The sequence below is a fragment of the Dipodomys spectabilis genome, unplaced genomic scaffold (genome assembly GCF_019054845.1).
Source record: "Dipodomys spectabilis isolate Male_0828 unplaced genomic scaffold, ASM1905484v1 ptg000095l, whole genome shotgun sequence".
In the NCBI taxonomy this organism is placed as follows: Eukaryota; Metazoa; Chordata; class Mammalia; order Rodentia; family Heteromyidae; genus Dipodomys; species Dipodomys spectabilis.
In genome coordinates, this window is record NW_024870772.1 from 25,520,457 (window position 1) to 25,538,050 (window position 17,594).

The window sequence follows — 17,594 nt, forward strand, 5'->3', positions numbered from 1 at the left end:
TTCTTTTTAGCTCTCCTCATGCTCCATTAGTCCCCTAGTCTCAGCCTCTTTTTCTTTTCTTCCACCTTCTGTGTCCCTGCTATTTGAGCCCTCCCTTAGGGGACTGTTACCTGACTCACATATTGATTTTTCCCTCCATTTCCTTTCTCTCCATGTGAATCCATTTTCATTTACTGCTGATTCTCTCCATCAGTTACAAATGCACTATTGTTTCTAAAGCAAAAATCCCTCTTGAGAGCCAGTGTTAGTTGCCTGTAATCCTAGCTACTCAGAGGCTGAGATCTGTGGCTTGTAGTTTGAAGCCAGCCTGGGCAGGAAAGTCTTTGAGTCACTTATTTCCAATCAGCCACCAGAAAGCCCGAAGTGGAGCTATAGCTCAAATGGTAGAGTGCTAGCCTTGAGCAAAAGGGGCAGTACCCAGGGCTCTGAGTTCAAGCCCCAGGACTGGCACACACACAAAAAATAATATAAATAAACAAACAAATAAATAATCTCTCAACCCCACAGCCCTCTTTCTTTTTCTTAGCAGCAGTACTCCTAGGAAGTACTTCGTATCACCAGTCTCCAGATATCACCTGTTGTTTTCTCCCGACATAATTCTGTCCCTCTTTTTCACTATTTGCTATGAAGCTGCCTCTGCTGAGGTCACCATGCCTAGCTTACGATGATAGGTGCCGGTCACTGGGTCCAGCAATGGATCGATGAAGGGGTCTCGGAAACTTTTCTGTTTGGGCTGGCTTCAAACGTCAGTCATTCTGTTCCCAGCCTTTCAGGTAGATAAAATTACATACGTGAGCCACCGGTGTCTGGTTATTTTTGAGCTAGGGTCTTGCTTCCTGCCTGCCTGGACTGTGATACCCCATTTTATGCTTCCTGACATTGCTGAAATGACAGGCATATATCACTGGGTCCAGCTGCGTTCTCTTGAGAGATGGAGTCTCAAGGATTTCTCCCTAGGCTGGCCTGGCGTCATAAGCTTCTTAATCTGAGCCTCTCACATAACTTAGAATGGCAAGTGTGTGCGACTGTGCCCAACTATGAGTTGAGGAGATTTAATGAACTTTCCTGCCTGTAATGGGCTCAAACTGTGATATTCCCATTCTCAGCCTCCCCAGTAGTGAGGATTGTGTATGAACCACCAGTGCCTGGCTTCTGCTCAGATTTTTTGTGTGGATGTACTTCTTTCTTAATAAAAGAGCCTCACGTTCCAAGTGGCCTGAGCTGTTCCCTTTCTCATCAGCTCCTAATTCTTTCAACATTCACTTGTTCTCTTCTGTGGCCCTTCGCTGTCCTGTAACTGTACAGGCACTGTCCTCCTGGTGATCTGGGCCTCATACTCTACCTCCTGCAGGTCTCTGTCAGACAGACCCGACACCTTTACTGTTGTGCTTCACTCTGCACATGGATGGTCCAGCACCTCCCCCGCTGTCTGTCTTGAGACACTTTAAGACTTGAGGGCCTGGCCTATGTTTTATTTGTAGTATGCCAGGGACTTGTAACAGTGCTTATATTAGACATAATACCCATTGCTATTGAATCCTTAACCCACTTAGACTTGAATGTCTCTGTTGCAACATTAATAGATTTTCTTGCATGGTAAAAATGCATTTGAGAAATTCCCTATTAGTCTGTAATTATTATTATTGTCATCATCATCATTATCATCATCATCAGTACTGAGGTTCACATTCAGGGCCTTGTACTTGCTTGGCAAGAACTCTACCACTTGAGTCAGCCATTAATCTATAATTTTTTAAAATAAGGAATCTGATGCTCAGGGAGGTTAGTGATTTTATTTCAGGAACTTTCAAAGTTTGTGACTAGGATCTGAGGTTGATCTCCTCAAATCGGAGTCCAGCTGCCTGCTTATTGGGTGGGAACCCTAAAGGGGAGACCTTTGAGCTTCTTTGACCTTCAAGTATCTTCTGGGGTACTTTGGCCGCTGTGAGGCCTACCTACATGGATGCATGTTGCTGAGGTGTTTTGGGCTCCCACCATTCCCAGCCTCCCTGTCCTGCTGTCCTCCCAGCTGCCTGCTTCTGTTCACGCTCTCTTCTCAGCTCTCTCCTTCCTGGAGACTTATCTGCATGTGTTCCTTAGCTCCTTGTCCTGTTCTGATTGCTGTTTTGATTTCTGTTTGTGCTTTTGTACTTCTAGATATTGCTAACAGTTTTTTCATGTATTGCATTTAGTCCATCTGAAACAATTCATGTCCCCTGGACCCCTCCTTTTTTTCCTCCAGTCCTGGGGCTGGCTTTAAACTTCAGTCTTCAGATCTCAGTCTCTCAAGTAGCTAGAATTACAAGTGTAAGCACCAGTGCCTGGCTGCAATTCATGTTCTTTTTTTTTTTTTTGGTCGTGGGGCTTGAACTCTGGGCCTGTGTGCTGTCCCTGAGCTTTTCAGCCCAAGGCAACCGTTCTACCAATGAGCCACAGTGCCACTTCCGGTTTTCTGGTGGTTCATTGGAGATAATAGTCTCACAGACTTTACTGCCTGGTCTAGCTTTGAACTGTGGTCCTCAGATCTCAGCCTCCTTGAGTAGCTAGGATTACAGGCGTGAGCCACTGCCCGGTAACTCATGTTCTTAATATCTGTTTCTTCTCATGAATTCCAAACAAAATCAGTTTTAGGATTGGATTCAGTCAACCTTCTTATCCCAACTTTTCCTTCCTCAAATTGGGGAATGTATATATGTATATGAACTCAGGGCCTGGGTACTGTACCTGAGTTTTTTTGCCCAAGGCTGGTGATCTATCACTTGAGCCACAGTTCCACTTCCAGCGTTCTTGTGATTAGTTGTGACAAGAGTATTCTTGCACAGGTTGGCTCCAAACTGTGAGTCAGATTTCAGCCTCATGAGTAGCTGGGATTACACGTATGAGCCACCAGAGCCTGGGTGTTTTTAAACCAAGTATAACCAAGTATGGCCCTTCTTCCTCTTTCAGTTTGTAGCTTAGACCTTTATCACTTCATGCTGTGTACTTGTAGTCACCTCCTGAGCCATGGGGCCTCTACTTTACTCCAGTGTCATTTATTGACTAAGTCTCTTTTCTGCTGCCTGTGGTAGGCTAGAAGTTCTATGTCATTGAAATGTCCTTTTTACATTGCTTTTCATTCTCATTACATTGTTTTAGTTCTAGTATTTTTTTTTGAAAGGCTTTGAAACAGCAAGTAGCAGATTTACAAGAAGATCTGAAAAGGAAGGAAGCAAAATGGTCAAGTGCACAGAGCCGTCTGAGAAGCCAGATAGAAATGTTAGTCAAAGAGAACACAGACCTCCGGGAAGAGATCAAAGTGATGGAAAGATTCCGACTAGATGCCTGGAAGAGGGCAGAGGCCATTGAGAATAGCCCCAAGACCCACCGATGTGTGACTGCCACAAAGAAAGACAAGTCTGTGGTAGGTTTGGGGCAGCTGTTTTTGGAGTAACAGTAAATGTTTGAGCATTTCAATTCATGAAGACAGAAAATTGGAGTGGTAGGTTCAAGGGCTGGGAGTTAGTGTTTAATGAGTCTATGGTTTCAGTTTTATAAAACCAAAATGTTTAGGAGATGGAGGAGGGTGATGGTTGCACTTAATATAACTACATGTATACTAATATATTCAGCTCTGCACTTAAGAATGGCTTAGATGGTGAATTTTAGGTGACTTACATTTTACCACAATTAAAATAAGCGCTATATACTGGTACTTTTAAAATTCATTTTTACCATTCTTACAAAGGCAATGCTGCAAAAGGCAGGTATTCTCAGTTTAAAAGGTCAAATGTGGAGTCACATGCATAGATTCCTTCTGGGTCTGTGTGAATAACCAGCTGTAGCAGGCGCAGGGCTCTGAGGGTGCAAGGTGGGCAAAACAGACAAAAGCCCTCAAGGGACTGTGTTCTTCACACAGCACAAAGACTATGAAATAGAAAGACTACACATTGTAGGGTAAGGTAGGTAGGGTAGGGTGGGTAGGTACATAAATGTGTGGATTGTGAGATCACAACGAGGCTTAGGAGAAAAGGCAAGGCCAGGGGAGCTGTTGGGGTGCAAGTCTCAGAGCTGCCATTTGAATTAGCATGGTTGGAATTATGGCTGGAGGTAGCCATAATGGGACTGTGGCCAGCAAATAAGAGTGAAAATAGAACTGCAGTTTTCTTGCACTCTGAGTATCATATGGTGTTTCGATAACATAGGTCAACGCTTTTTATTCATAGAACCTGTCTGTGCAAATTCAAAAGAATCATATTTCTTCAGGAGCCCAGGTAGAAAAATATAAGAAAAACTACTTGCCAACACAAGGTAAGAGGCTGAATGATTTTTCGTATAATAATTCAGAATTTTAAAGAACAGACTGCACGCAAGTGTGTGTGCACGCGCACACACACACACCTACACACAATAAGGAATAGACATTTATAGAAGAAGTAGAGCATTTTGAATGTGATCGAAGTTGCTGCTCACCATCTTACTACCCAGATGACAGTTCATGGTAGCATTCTATTCTGGTTTGTCTATTTATTTTCTTAGTATTGTGAGATTTACTTGCATCAATACTTAAAACTCCGGGTCACTGACTTTCACATTTTTGTAGACTCTCTTGATGGTGTCCCTGTTGGGGCATTTGGGTTGTCCCAGTTTTATAGGAGAATGGATTAAACATAGGAGTTTGCAGAGCGGGCCTTAAAAGCATGGCTGCGCCATTACTGGGCAGAGGAGTAGATGTGGGCCTTGTCAACGTTTCTTTACAGAGTGGTCATGCCACGTTTTTACCATCAGTGGAATAAATCCTCTATGCCTGCTAGTGCTTGATCTGGTCAAACTAAAATGTTGCTTCATGATGATGTTGAGGTTCTGTGTGCACCCCTGATCAGTGGGTCTTGTCTCTTCTCACAGGTATGATGTCTGGGGTCCCTGTTTTGTTCCTATCTTTTTCCCATTTGAAATTTAGCAATACGTTGGTCCTTATAGAAGGTGATGCTTGTCAGTTATAAGCACTACCAAAAATATCTATAGTTTAGATTTTTAGTTTGTGGTGTTATTTCTTTTTCTTTTTGCAGTACTGAGGTTTGCACTCTGAGCCTTAGGCTTTCTAGGCAGATACTCTACTTTTTGAGCCATGCCTCCAGTCTTTTTTAAAGTTTTTTCTTTCATGACTTTAGGAAATATTTATTTTTCTTTCTTTCTTTTCTTTTTTTTTTGTCAGTCATGGGGCCTGAACTTGGCCTGGGTGCTGTCCCTCAGCTCTTCAGCTCAAGGCTAGTGCTCTACCACTTGAGCCACAGCGCCACTTCTGGCTTTTTCTGCTTATGTGGATGCTGAGGAATCGAACCCAGGGCCTCATGCATGCAAGGCAAGCATTCTACTACTGAGCCACCTTCCCAACCCCATGAACTATTTCTTGGGAGATATATATAAAATGAACTTCACACCTGGGGCTTTAGACTCCCTGGAATTAAAATATAGTGACAACACATATTTTAACTTAGGTATAAGTAAGATTAGCAGTACCTGCCACCACCCCTCCATGATGTTTTATGACTTTTCATAACTGAGTTATCAAAAAGACTCCCACTGACTTTAAGTGTCATGGGTGGAATCATACTGTATGCATTCTGCTCCTTTGGTCTGATGCCCCAAAGGTCAGTGATTCTCATGAGTATCCTTGGGAACATGTAGGTTGGTTGGGCTTTCCATGCTGGGCATATAGACTCAGGGCTTCCAGCAGTGGCTCCTGTAGCTTGTCCATTTTGTCTCATTCTTCAAGGTCCATGTGGTGTCCACAGATGAGGCAGATGGTGCTTAGCAGCCCAATCTGTCATCCATATTCAGTGGCTGGTGCAGCAATGGCAAAGATGGAGTCTGTGAGTGGCCCAGTGCTGTACATCTGGTTCGGGGTCAGCCTGTCAGAGAATGTCATGGTGTCCTGCAGTGTACTTTGGGCAGATCTGAAGCATCAAGATGCCTAGAGCAATCTGGTCAGCAATGCTGAGCCCTGTAAAGTTGAGCAACCACTTGGTAAACTCTACCATCTTGATGATGCACTTGGTGCCCAGCTCATTGAACTTGTCCCACAGCTGCACCCAGTGGTCTGCACTGAAGTTCATGGTGTTCTTGCCCATCTGGCAGAGCCATGGGCCTTGCTGACCTTGGTGGTAAGCTCTTGTAGCAGGGACTTAGCTCATAGCTGTCATGTGACCCTTTTTCCTTTACCTCTTTCTTCCTGTTCCTGTCATTCCACACTGCTCCCTTGGACTTGCCTACTTGTAAGCACACTCTTGAAGATGGCAGCACTGACAGCAATTTCTGGTGACCTTGTTGCTGGTTGTGTTGCAATGACATGTGCACAGCATGTTCTGGATGTGTCATTGGAAGAAGCCCTTAGTGGTAGCCAGAGGACTTGTCATTGCTCAGCCTGTAGAGTCGAGGAGGGGGTGAGGGTGAGGACAAGCTGGGTGCCATTTCCTCTGAACTAGTGTTCTGTGTCTTCACTGATTGCAGACTGGCAGGTTGTGGCCATGCAGTTATCTCAAGGTGCTGCCTGTGGGTCTACACAGCAAGTTGACCTTGGGCCCTGCAGCCCCATACAGCTAGCAGACCCAGGGCAAATGATTCCTGAAGTTGTACATCTCGGCCTGGCTTGGGGGAAAGCTGGGTGCTAGAACACCAAGAACCCACAGCCCATTCCCTTTCTCCCTCTGCCCCCATGATGCCCTGCTCCTGGAGGGAAGAATGGGAGGGGCTAGCATAGGGTGCCAAACTGCACGGGAGTAAAGTAGATAAGGAAAAGGGCAGTTCCCAACAAGGGAAAAGGACTGGGTGGGCTTGAAGCCCAGGCTTTGCCTTCAGCCTTGGTGGGGTTCATTGGGCTCACTCTGGGTGCCTTGCCTGTTAGCACTATGAAGACTTTTTGTACACACACATTAATTTCTGTAGTCATGTATCTAAGGCTGGATGGCTTGATGTGAACATGTTTTTTTTTTTTTTCCATTTTAAAAAATTTTTTCCTGTTCTGGTACTAAGGTTTGAACTCAGGGCCTTGATCTGTTGCTCAACTTTTTGATAATAGCCATATCTCCAGCCTGACAGTTTGCGGGTTAATTGCTGGTTAATCTTGGATTTCTCTGCCTAGGTTGAACCTCAGTTCTCCAGGCCTCAGCCTCCTAAATAGCTAAAGTTACAAGTGTGAGCCTCTGTCACTCAGCTGGTATGAATATCTTTAATGTTAATAGATGTTTTTCCAAAATGATTTGTTAGCAGCAACAGGAGAGTGCTTGGTACTGTCAGATTTGAGTTTTTTTTTCCCCAGTCAGATAAAGGTGTCACCATTTTTATCCCCTACTCACTTAAATACATTGCCTCTGCTTAGTAGCTATGTAGGCTTCCTTGCTTTTTTTTTTTTTAAGATTTATTTAGGTCTTTGGCCATTGTTCTTGGGGTTGTCTTTTTGAGTTTTCTCTACTTGTGCATGTGAGGCATGTGTAAGATGGTGAGCAGCACCAGGTGCTGGTCCCTTCTCCTACCCACCACCTTTCTCCTCTTCTGTCGCCAGTATCTTGAGTGTCCAAGTCAATATTAGATTGGCCTGAGAGAAATAAACTTGATGTATAATGAATTCACAGGATTTGAATTCTGGGCTTGTCTTTTATTAGTTGACTACCTTTATCCCCTCAATGTTGGTTTTCTCACCTTCTAAATGGAAATATTAGTTTTCTCCTTAGAGATGGTTAGATTAGAAATGAAAATAGCTTCTGTTGTACCATGGGCTCCTTGAGGTTCAGGATGGTGTTCTTCCTGTGTCCTGGCCAAACATAACACTCTGGTTAACCACGTCCCTGGCTGCTACCTCGTCACTAGTCAAGCCAGCCCTCAGTGATTCCTTCTGTCAGTAATTCTGATGCAGATATTTTCTGAACTTTCTGTTGAATTGTATGAAATTGCTGGCTGACACCTAGCATGTTGAGAGAAATCAGAGATGTCACGTGGTATATTACAACTATGCTTAATTTACATATAATTACTACATATAAAGTTTTCTATGAACAATATTCTCTGTTCCACCAGCAGCAACTTTGCATATCTTATGTATACTGCCACTCAATTAGATCATTTTCCCTTGTGTTTGATATAATCTTGTTGTTTTGTTCATCTTTCATCTTGACCCTAGGGGCAGTAGGCTGCCACACACACACACACACACACACACACACACACACACACACACACACACACACACACACACACACACACACACACACACACACACACACACACACACACACACACACACACACACACACACACACACACACACACACACACACACACACACACACACCCCACGTAGTCTCATGGACTTTCCTGCCTGGGCTGGCTTTGAACCTTGATTGTCAGATCTCAGCCTCCTGAATGGCTAGGATTACAGGCATGAGCCACTGGCACCTGGTGGCGTGTGTGTATTTATTGCTTAATGGTAACAGTACATGATTGGTGTGCTGGTTATGACTTTAAAATATTTAGGGGTGGGCATTTATGTTTTAACTAAATTCCCAGTTATTTGGTCAAGGCAAATTCTCTGTCTTTTTGGATGCCTCTGATCTGTATATTACACCAGTTTCTTCCTCTCTGTGATTGTTTCTAGAACACCATTGAGACTGTAAGTGGCCCCTATCTCTTGTGCATTGTAAGAACCGATATTGTGTTTTTGTATTTCTTGATTTCGTAAAGAAACATACTAAGACTTCCTTGATTAAAGGATAAAGGACAGCAGTTCAGAAAAGGATATTGCTAAGGAAATATACGATCAGATGCTGGTCAGTTTAACATTTCACTAAACACTAATAAGTTTTACTAAATGTGAATATATTTTTAAACGAAATACTTAATACAACTCACAATTATGTTCTAACAGGTAGTCAGTCTCGGAGAATCAAGTTGGTGTCACCTCATGATTTAGGCAGCACTGATAAGGGACAGGTAAATCTTTTCATATTTTTAAATAGACATTTTACTTAACATTGTAATATATGTCATATATGTGTGTATACATATATACATACATATGTATATATATGTGTGTGTGCATATATATGCACATATATACATACACATATATACATACACACACCAAACACTAGTTATAGGACCCTGTAATACTAGGATCTGGAAGTAAGTGTAGGCTTAACTGCTTGAAATGTCTTGTCTTACAGGTTGCCTTACCTAGGGAGCCACTGGAACCAATACATTTTCCAGATCCTGAATATAAAAAGGAAGAAAATGAAAAAGAAGAAATCCAGGGAGAAATTAATCATCCTGATGGCAAGGTTTAAAATTAAAAAAAAAAAAAAGTTGTAAAAAAGCAAGCATTGGAGACAGGTGCTGGTGGGTCATGCCTGTCTGTAATGCTAACTCCTCAGGAGGCTGAGATCTGAGGATCACCATTCAAAGCTAGCCTGGGCAGAAAAGTCTCCGTGAAACTCTTATCTCCAGTTAACCACTGAAAAGCTAGAAGTGGCACTGTGGCTTAAAGTGGTACAGCACTAGAGCTCAGGGATAGCACCCAGGTCTTGAATTCAACCCCCATGACCAAAAAAAAAAGAAGTAAGCATTGGTTAAAAATAGAGTAGAAAGTGCTAAGATACCCTAAAATGTAGTCATGTGTTGCTTAATAGGGACATATCCTGACAAGTGCATTGTTGTAGTATGAACATCACTTACATAGATCTAAATGGTGTCACCTACTAAGTTCTAAGGTAGAGGGGTGTGTGTGTGTGTGTGTGTGTGTGTGTGTGTGTGTGTGTGTGTGTGTGTGTGTGTGTGTGTGTGTGTGTGTGTGTGTGTGTGTGTGTGTGTGTGTGTGTGTGTTTTGCAGCCTGGTGTCACCTACTAAATTCTAAGGTAGAGTGTGTGTGTGTGTGTGTGTGTGTGTGTGTGTGTTTTGCAGCCTACTGCCCCTAGGGTCAAGATGAACAAAACAATAAGACTGTGTGTGTGTGTGTGTGTGTGTGTGTGTGTGTGTGTTTTGCAGCCTACTGCCCCTAGGGTCAAGATGAACAAAACAACAAGATTATGTGTGTGTGTGTGTGTGTGTGTGTGTGTGTGTGTGTGTGTGTGTGTGTTTTGCAGCCTACTGCCCCTAGGGTCAAGATGAACAAAACAACAAGATTATATCAAACATAAGGGAAAATGATCTAATTGAGTGGCAGTATACATAAGATATGCAAAGTTGCTGCTGGTGGAACATAGAATATTGTTCATAGAAAACTTTATATGTAGTAATTATATGTAAATTAAGCATAGAAAGTATACAATCCAGCTGGATGCTAGTGACTCAGGCTTGTAATTCTAGCCATTCAAGAAGAGATTGTAGTTCAGTCAAACAGGCACACAAAAACCATAAGATTCAATCTCCAATTCACCAGTAAAAAGCTGGGCTAAGAATGTGGCTCTAGTGGTAGAGCAATTACCTAGCTAGCTAGCAAGCCTAGCAAGCTCCAGGCCCTGAGTTTAAACTTTAGTACCATCAAAACAAACAAAAACAAATCCAAAAAAAGAAAACAAGCAAGTACACAAAACACTATGATCACTAACAAGTACTGTGTACTTTATTTACATAAATATGTAGACTCTACATATTGTGACTGTTGATGCAGGTAACAACAGACGCCACAAATACAAGTTAAGGTATTGTATTATATTATCCCTAGATGACATTGCTAGGTCTACTTTAATCTTAGGGGGCTCTGCCATACATACAGCTCATTATTGACCACAAGCTTATTAAGTAACGTGTAGCTGTGTTTATTTGATCTTCAAGACTATAGATGGTGACTTAACTTCAGAGTTGTGGGGATTTTGGACTCCTACAAATGCTTAGGGCATAGCAAGTGTTTAGTCTCCATTTTTAGTTTGCTGATGCACCAGAAGAAATGCAGTCCCTTTGTTTAAACTTTGTTCTTCCCAACAGCAGCCAAAAGCTTTTTATAGTTCATTCTATATATTTTGTTTTGTTTTGTTTTTTTGTGCTGGTACTGTGGCTTGAACTTTGGGCCTGGGCCCTGTCCTTAGGCTTTTTCACTCAAGGCTGGCACCCTACCACTTGAGCCACAGCTCCACTTCCTGATTTTTGGTGGTTAATTGGAGAGAAGAGTCTCATGGGATTTCCTGCTGAGCTGGCTTCAAACCATGATCCTCAGAACTCAGCCTCCCAAGTAGCTTGTTTTATAGGTATGGGCCACCAGTGCCTGGCTCTAGCATTTTTGTACTGTCCTGGGCCAGAGGCCTATCTTTCTATCTCCTGTTCTTCCTTTTCTTTTTTGTGTTTTTTATTGTAAAAATACTGTACAGAGAGGTTACAGTTACATGAGTAATGAGTACATTTCCTATTGAGCATTGTTACCTCCTCCTTTGTTTTTCCCCTACCATCCCTTTCCCTTTTATTCTTTGGTTAAGGAAAGTTATTGAATGGGAAAGGTGGGTGTTCCTGTTGAAAGAGGCAGTTCAAGGGAAGGGACATACTAGGGCTTGTTAGGAGGAGGGGAGGAGGATTTTCTCCTTAAATTTATGGAAGATCTGCTTTTTCAGATACTATAATCAGATCCATTTTAGTTGAAATTAGAGTCAAAGCTAAGCCTTAAGGAGTGAGAAGATGAAGAATTGTCAAAAGGAATTAATTAATTTCCTAAACTCTCCTGTAGGTACCATATGAAAAAACAAAGGTTTTGTTTTTGCTCAATTCTAGTTAATAGAAAAGGAATAAGCAAATTAGAAAATTGCTAGTTGCAACTTCTAGTGAACTAATCTCTTTTACTTATGAGAGAATGTTTTTAGTATTTATTATAAACAATTGAAAGTAATTAGATGAGGACTTTGACTTTTCTTGGTGTCACAGTCTCTGGAAGAAATCCTACTGAACAATAATCTTTTTTTTTAGGTGGAAAAGGTTTATAAGAATGGGTGCCGGGTTATACTGTTTCCCAACGGAACTCGGAAAGAAGTGAGTGCTGATGGGAAGAGCATCACCGTCACATTCTTTAATGGTGACGTCAAGCAGGTCATGCCGGATGACAGAGTGGTATGTTCTTCCAGGGTCATTTCCCCCGAGATGAACATCTCAGGAGGAAGAGTGTCCTGACTTTGTATCTTTACAGATCTACTTCTACGCTGCTGCTCAGACTACTCATACTACATATCCTGAAGGACTTGAAGTCTTACATTTCTCAAGTGGACAGATAGGTATAAACTAGCTGTTCTTCCCTTCCATTCAAAACATATTGATAGGGCTGGGCATGGTGGTGATGCCTGTAATTCCAGCACTTGAGAGCAGAGACAGAAACAGGGTTGCAAGTTCAGGTTGGGCTATGTAGTGAGTTTAAGGACAACCTGAGCTATATAGTGAGACTGTCTCACAAGAGAGGAAAAGTCAGTGACCTGTTTTTGTTTTTTTAACTAGAAAAACATTTCCCAGATGGAAGAAAAGAAATTACATTTCCTGACCACACCATTAAAAACTTATTTGCTGATGGACAAGAAGAAAGCATCTTCCCAGATGGTACAATTGTCAGAGTGCAACGGTATGACACTTTTTCTGTTTCTGGATTTTCAGTTTTCATGGTTCAACCTAGTGATTCTTTCCGTGCATTCAAAAGTGAACACGGGTGCTCTCTGAGAGCAGATGAAACATGTTTAGTTTACAGCTAGTGTGAACCTCCAGCCTGCAGATAGAGAGGGAGTTTTCACTGCATTCCTGCAGAGGAGAATGCAAGTCTTTATTTAGAAGTGAATTTGGAATTGGCAAACAGTGAATGAGGCAAAAAAGGCTGCCCTGTAATTTTTTTTCTAAGATTGACCAAACCATGGTGGCAGTATTTAGCATAGATTATCTTGCTTCCATCATGAACTTCTGGACCTTTCTGACCCAGGCAATTAAGGGCCAAAGCCTTTGACCTCCCTGATGGTGTTCTTTAAAGTCAGCAACCTCCTCATTAGTCCTAAGAGATTCTTGGCCCTCACTGCCCAGTGATAGAGGTGCTTAGCCCCCATTTTCATTACAGTTAGGATACCTTTTCAGTTTTCCCCTCCCTTCCTAGATTGTGGTGAGTGTCCTAGTACCCTGAATATGACTCACTCACCAAAGGGACCCTGACTACCCCTATTCTTGACTTAAAAAATTCTTGGCTTAAAATGTTAACCCTAATTCAGACAATGTACACACTTCTTATTGCCTCTGTAATATTATTCCCTTAACATGACTCATAAGACAAAGAGCTGTTGGTTCTAAAATGACAGGAAAAACTAAAAAACATTTTCTTTTCATTAATAGCAAGTTTTAATGTTAGCCTAACATTTGAAATTTTGTGAAATAAACAGAAAATATGGAAGGCTTTATGTCCCCAGGTATCCAGCTTCAGTGAAAATTAACGTATAGCTAGTCTTTTTTCATTTTCTGGCAAAGGCCAGTGTTTCGTTCTTACAGCGGTGATAAACTGTAGTATGCATTAAAGCGCTTGGATTACTCAGATGCAGTGGGCTGAGATCCACGCCCTGAGGGGAGGCATCAGCTGGTTCTCCTAACTTTGGAGTCTGGTGTGGGACACAGTGCCATTGTGTTCATCCTGCTCTATGGTGTTCTGAAATAGGGATTCCCAGTTTTTAGCCCCAGCTTGTATTTCTTTGGACCTATGCCTGCGAGTTAGTGTTTAGATGTTCCACAGGCATGTCCAGGTAACAGCAATTGACTTGATAATAACTTGCATATTCTGCCTTTTTGGTTGTTTCAGGATGGATTTTGTGGCTGGGAGCTGGTAGTTCATGCCTGTAATCCTAGCTACTCAAGAAGGCTGAGATTTGAGGATTACAATTTGAAGTTGTCCTGGGTAGAAAAGTCTTGGAGACTCTTAACTTCAGTTAACCAGCAAAAAGCCAGAATGTCTGACTCAAGTTGGTAGAGTGCCAGCCTTGAGTGAAAAAGCTAAGTGAGAGTATGAGGCTTAGTTCAAGCCCCAGAACTAGCACAAAACCAAACAAGCATCCAGTCACTGGTGACTCATGCCTATAATCTTGGCTACTTAAGAGGATTTTGATCCCAGCTTGAAGTCAGCCTAAGCAAGAAAAGTCTATGACACTCCTGTCTCCAATTAACTGCCACAAAAGCTGGAAGTAGACCTGGAGCTCAAGTAGTACAGTGCTAACCTTGAACATAGAAGCTCAGGGACAGTACCAGGCCCTGAGTTTAAAGCCTCAGGGCTGGCATCAAACAAAACAGATTTTGTGTCTGTGTGTGTGCTGGTCCTGGGGCTTGAACTCAGGGCCTTTTCCCTCTTGCTCACAACTGGCACTGTATCACTCAAGCCATACTTCCAGTCTGGCACTTTTCTGGTTAATTGGAGAGAGTACCTTGGGGACTTTTCTGCCCCAACTGCCTTTGAACTTCAGTCCTCAGCTCTCAGCTTCCTAAGTAGTTAGGATTACATGTGTAAGTCACAGATCCTGATGCAAAACCGATTTTGAGTCTAGTCATGCCTTCCCTTTTCCCCCTGGTGGTAGAGCAAACACTCAGATGGTATTTAACTTAGTGAACGGGAGGATCAAACAAAAATGCAGAAAAAAAGTACCTAGAATTTAATAATGTAATCATTAGCCTCTTTTAGAGGCAAACACTGGAAAAGTGTTTTGTGGTAAAAATACCAATTTCTTAAAGCAAAATTTTCACAAACATCTGAACCTGAAGCATCAACACTGTAAAAAGAAGTGGAATTGTAGGGAGAAAAGGATCAGGGGATATGCCTAGAATTGCAGAATCAACAGGTTTGGAATAGTTGTCTTGTTATAGATTTTGTTTTTCTGGTGCTGAAGTCAACCAGTTTCCTGCTCGCATGCTGGCAAGCCCTGTACTTCTGGGCCCTATTTTCATGGATATAGGGTAAGGGTTGAGAAAAGATCTCACTGTTGCCCAGGTTGGCTTTAAACTCAAGTCTTTCTGCCTCAGCCTCCCAAGTCCTGGCATCATAGACATGCACCACACCCAGCTAATATTTCATATTTTAAATTTCCCATTTAAAAAATTTAATTATAAAGGTGATGAAGAGAGAGGTTACAGTAAGTCAGGTAAGAGTAGATTTCTTTTTGGACAATGTCACCCCTTCCCTCTATTTCATATTTTTTTTTTCTATTTCATATTTTTAAAGAAATTATTTTAAATTTTACAGTGATGGCAACAAAATCATAGAATTTAATAATGGACAAAGAGAATTCCATACTGCCCAGTTCAAGAGACGGGAGTATCCAGATGGCACTGTTAAAACTGTATATACAAATGGTCATCAAGAAACCAAGTATACATCTGGCCGAGTAAGAGTTAAGGACAAAGATGGTAATGTTCTAGTGGACACAGAATTGTCATGACCCCTGTGTGACCAATCATGAAGAGCACTGATTTTCTTAAATGTATATTTCTTGTGAATTCTGTTAACTTACATGGACTGTATATGTGTTTTTGTGTGTATTAATGGAAAAGATGTTGGATTTTAAAATAAAAATTTCCAGTTTCTCATGCACAAGGACAGGTTTGATTTCTAATTGACCTACCTTGTATTTCTATAGTTAAGGAAGCCTTATTGCTTTGTTTTAAAAGTGTACAGGTTTGCACTGTTTTTATTGGGGATGGTTTTAAGTATGTCACTTAGGTGTCCCCCAGACATAGCATTGTGAACGTAGACTTGTACAGAAAGTGCACTCAAATGGTAAGCAGTGTCTCTAGCCAAAACACTGCTACATTCAACTAGTACAAGAACTGAAAGTTTCACATACTGCAGACATTCATTAATTATAGAATTGGAAATTAAAATGATACAAATAAGTCCGTGTTACAGGCTGTAGATTTTAGGAAAGAGCAGTTGTAATAAAGGACAACTACAGAACTTGTCTAAGTGGGACGTTTGAAAGGAAGTGAGATGTTAACTCACAAACTACAGCTCCTTGACATTAGCTTCAGTGAGCAGAAGGGGATAGAAAGAAGCTGTTCTTATTGAAAGAGTAAGTTACTTTAAATTTTACTGTTAAGAGTGACTCAGGTTAAAAACAAAATATTATCAGTATTAGATGATTTAAGAACTGAATATGGAAAAGCAATCTTACAGCTTAGATAATAAGGACATACCTCAGTAGAGAAGACTTTTTTTTGGAGGGATGAGTGGTATTGGTGTTTGAACTCAGGGCCTTGTGCTTGCTGAGTAGGTACTCTTAGACACTTAACCTAAAACCAAAAAGTACTGGGTGCTTATTTTTTACATAAGCTTTCACTTTTTGTATGGAACCCTGTTCCTCTTTCTGCCACTTCTCATGTAGCTAGCATTACAGATGTGTACCATCACATCCAGATTACTTAATATATATTTTTATTGTAAAGATACTGTACAGGGGGTTACGGTTATATGAGTAAGGTAATGAGTACATTTCCTATCGACCATTGTTACCCCCTCCCTTGTTTTTCCCCTACCTCCCTTCCCTCCCCCACAATCCAGATTATTAAGATGGAGTCTTGATAATTACTTTTGGATTGGGGTAGCCTTTGAACCATGATCTTTCTGATCTAAAAGTATCTGGAATTATAGCATGAGCTACTATACCCGGCCAGGACTTCAAAGTAGGACACAAATCACAAAACTTATAGGAAAAGCTTGGTAAATGAATTTGTCAAAAAAGACTTCAAAAAAAGGAAAAGGAAAGCCACAGATTAGGAGAAAGACACACATGCCTCACAAAGGACTGCCATTCAGTTTATGAAGAATTCCTACAAACTGATAAAACTGAAAACTGAATAGACACATGGGCAAAGAATATGAACAAGCAGTAAGCAAGTGACAGACTACTCATTAATGCTTAATACATGAGTAAATGCTTGTATTTCAAAATGATACCAGCAAGGCATGTGACTCACACCTGTAATTATAGCTACTTGGAGACGGAGATCAGGAGCATGTTGGTTTGAGGCCAGCCTAGGCAAACAGTTTTTTCTCAGCTATGGACACCATAGCATGTACCGCTTATCCCAGCTATGTAGGAGTACAGATGGAGAAGACTGTAGTTCCAGGACAGCTTGGACAGAAAAGTTTGTGAGATACCTGTCATCTCAGATGTGATAGAACTATAAAAGAATCCAGGAGTGTACCCAGGCAAAACCTGAGCTGTATATTAAAATACGATAGCCAGGTGCTGGTGGTTCATGCCTACAATCCTACTCAGGATCTGAGGATCGTGGTGTGAAGCCAGCCCAGGCAGGAAAGTCTGTGAGACTCTCCAGTTAATCGCCAGAAAGTGAAGTGGAGCTGAGGCTTGAAGTGGGAGTGTGCTAGCTTAAGCAGTAAAGCTCAGGGACAGTGTCCAAGCCCTGAGTTCAAGCTCCAGGACCAAAACAACAAAAAAACACACTAAAAACAAGGACTGAAGGTGTGGCTCAAGTGGTAGAGCTTTCTGCTCATCAAGGAGGCGGGCATTCAAATCCTAATACTACCAAAAGACAAAACAAAAACCAATGAGATTACCTTTTTATACCAGTGTCAATATTGTGGAAAATAAAGGCCTGGCTATATCTAATGTTTTACCTACCATAA

The 17,594-nt window shown here is 41.6% G+C and overlaps 1 protein-coding gene and 1 pseudogene across 2 annotated transcripts in view; one reads left to right on the forward strand and one right to left on the reverse strand.

Annotated features, from left to right (window-relative positions):
• The window catches only part of Cenpj (centromere protein J), a 52,537-nt gene extending 36,995 nt beyond the window's left edge, over positions 1–15,542 (forward strand). For both annotated transcript variants that reach the window (XM_042685777.1, XM_042685778.1), the window contains 8 exons: positions 3,158–3,400; positions 4,203–4,287; positions 8,897–8,961; positions 9,195–9,308; positions 11,918–12,058; positions 12,135–12,219; positions 12,437–12,557; positions 15,192–15,542. In XM_042685777.1, the coding sequence (XP_042541711.1) occupies positions 3,158–3,400; positions 4,203–4,287; positions 8,897–8,961; positions 9,195–9,308; positions 11,918–12,058; positions 12,135–12,219; positions 12,437–12,557; positions 15,192–15,387 (1,050 nt within the window). In that variant the 3' untranslated portion in view covers positions 15,388–15,542. The remainder of the gene's footprint in view (positions 1–3,157; positions 3,401–4,202; positions 4,288–8,896; positions 8,962–9,194; positions 9,309–11,917; positions 12,059–12,134; positions 12,220–12,436; positions 12,558–15,191) is intronic.
• LOC122112594 lies at positions 5,487–6,477 on the reverse strand (annotated as a pseudogene).
• Positions 15,543–17,594: the final 2,052 nt, after the last annotated feature.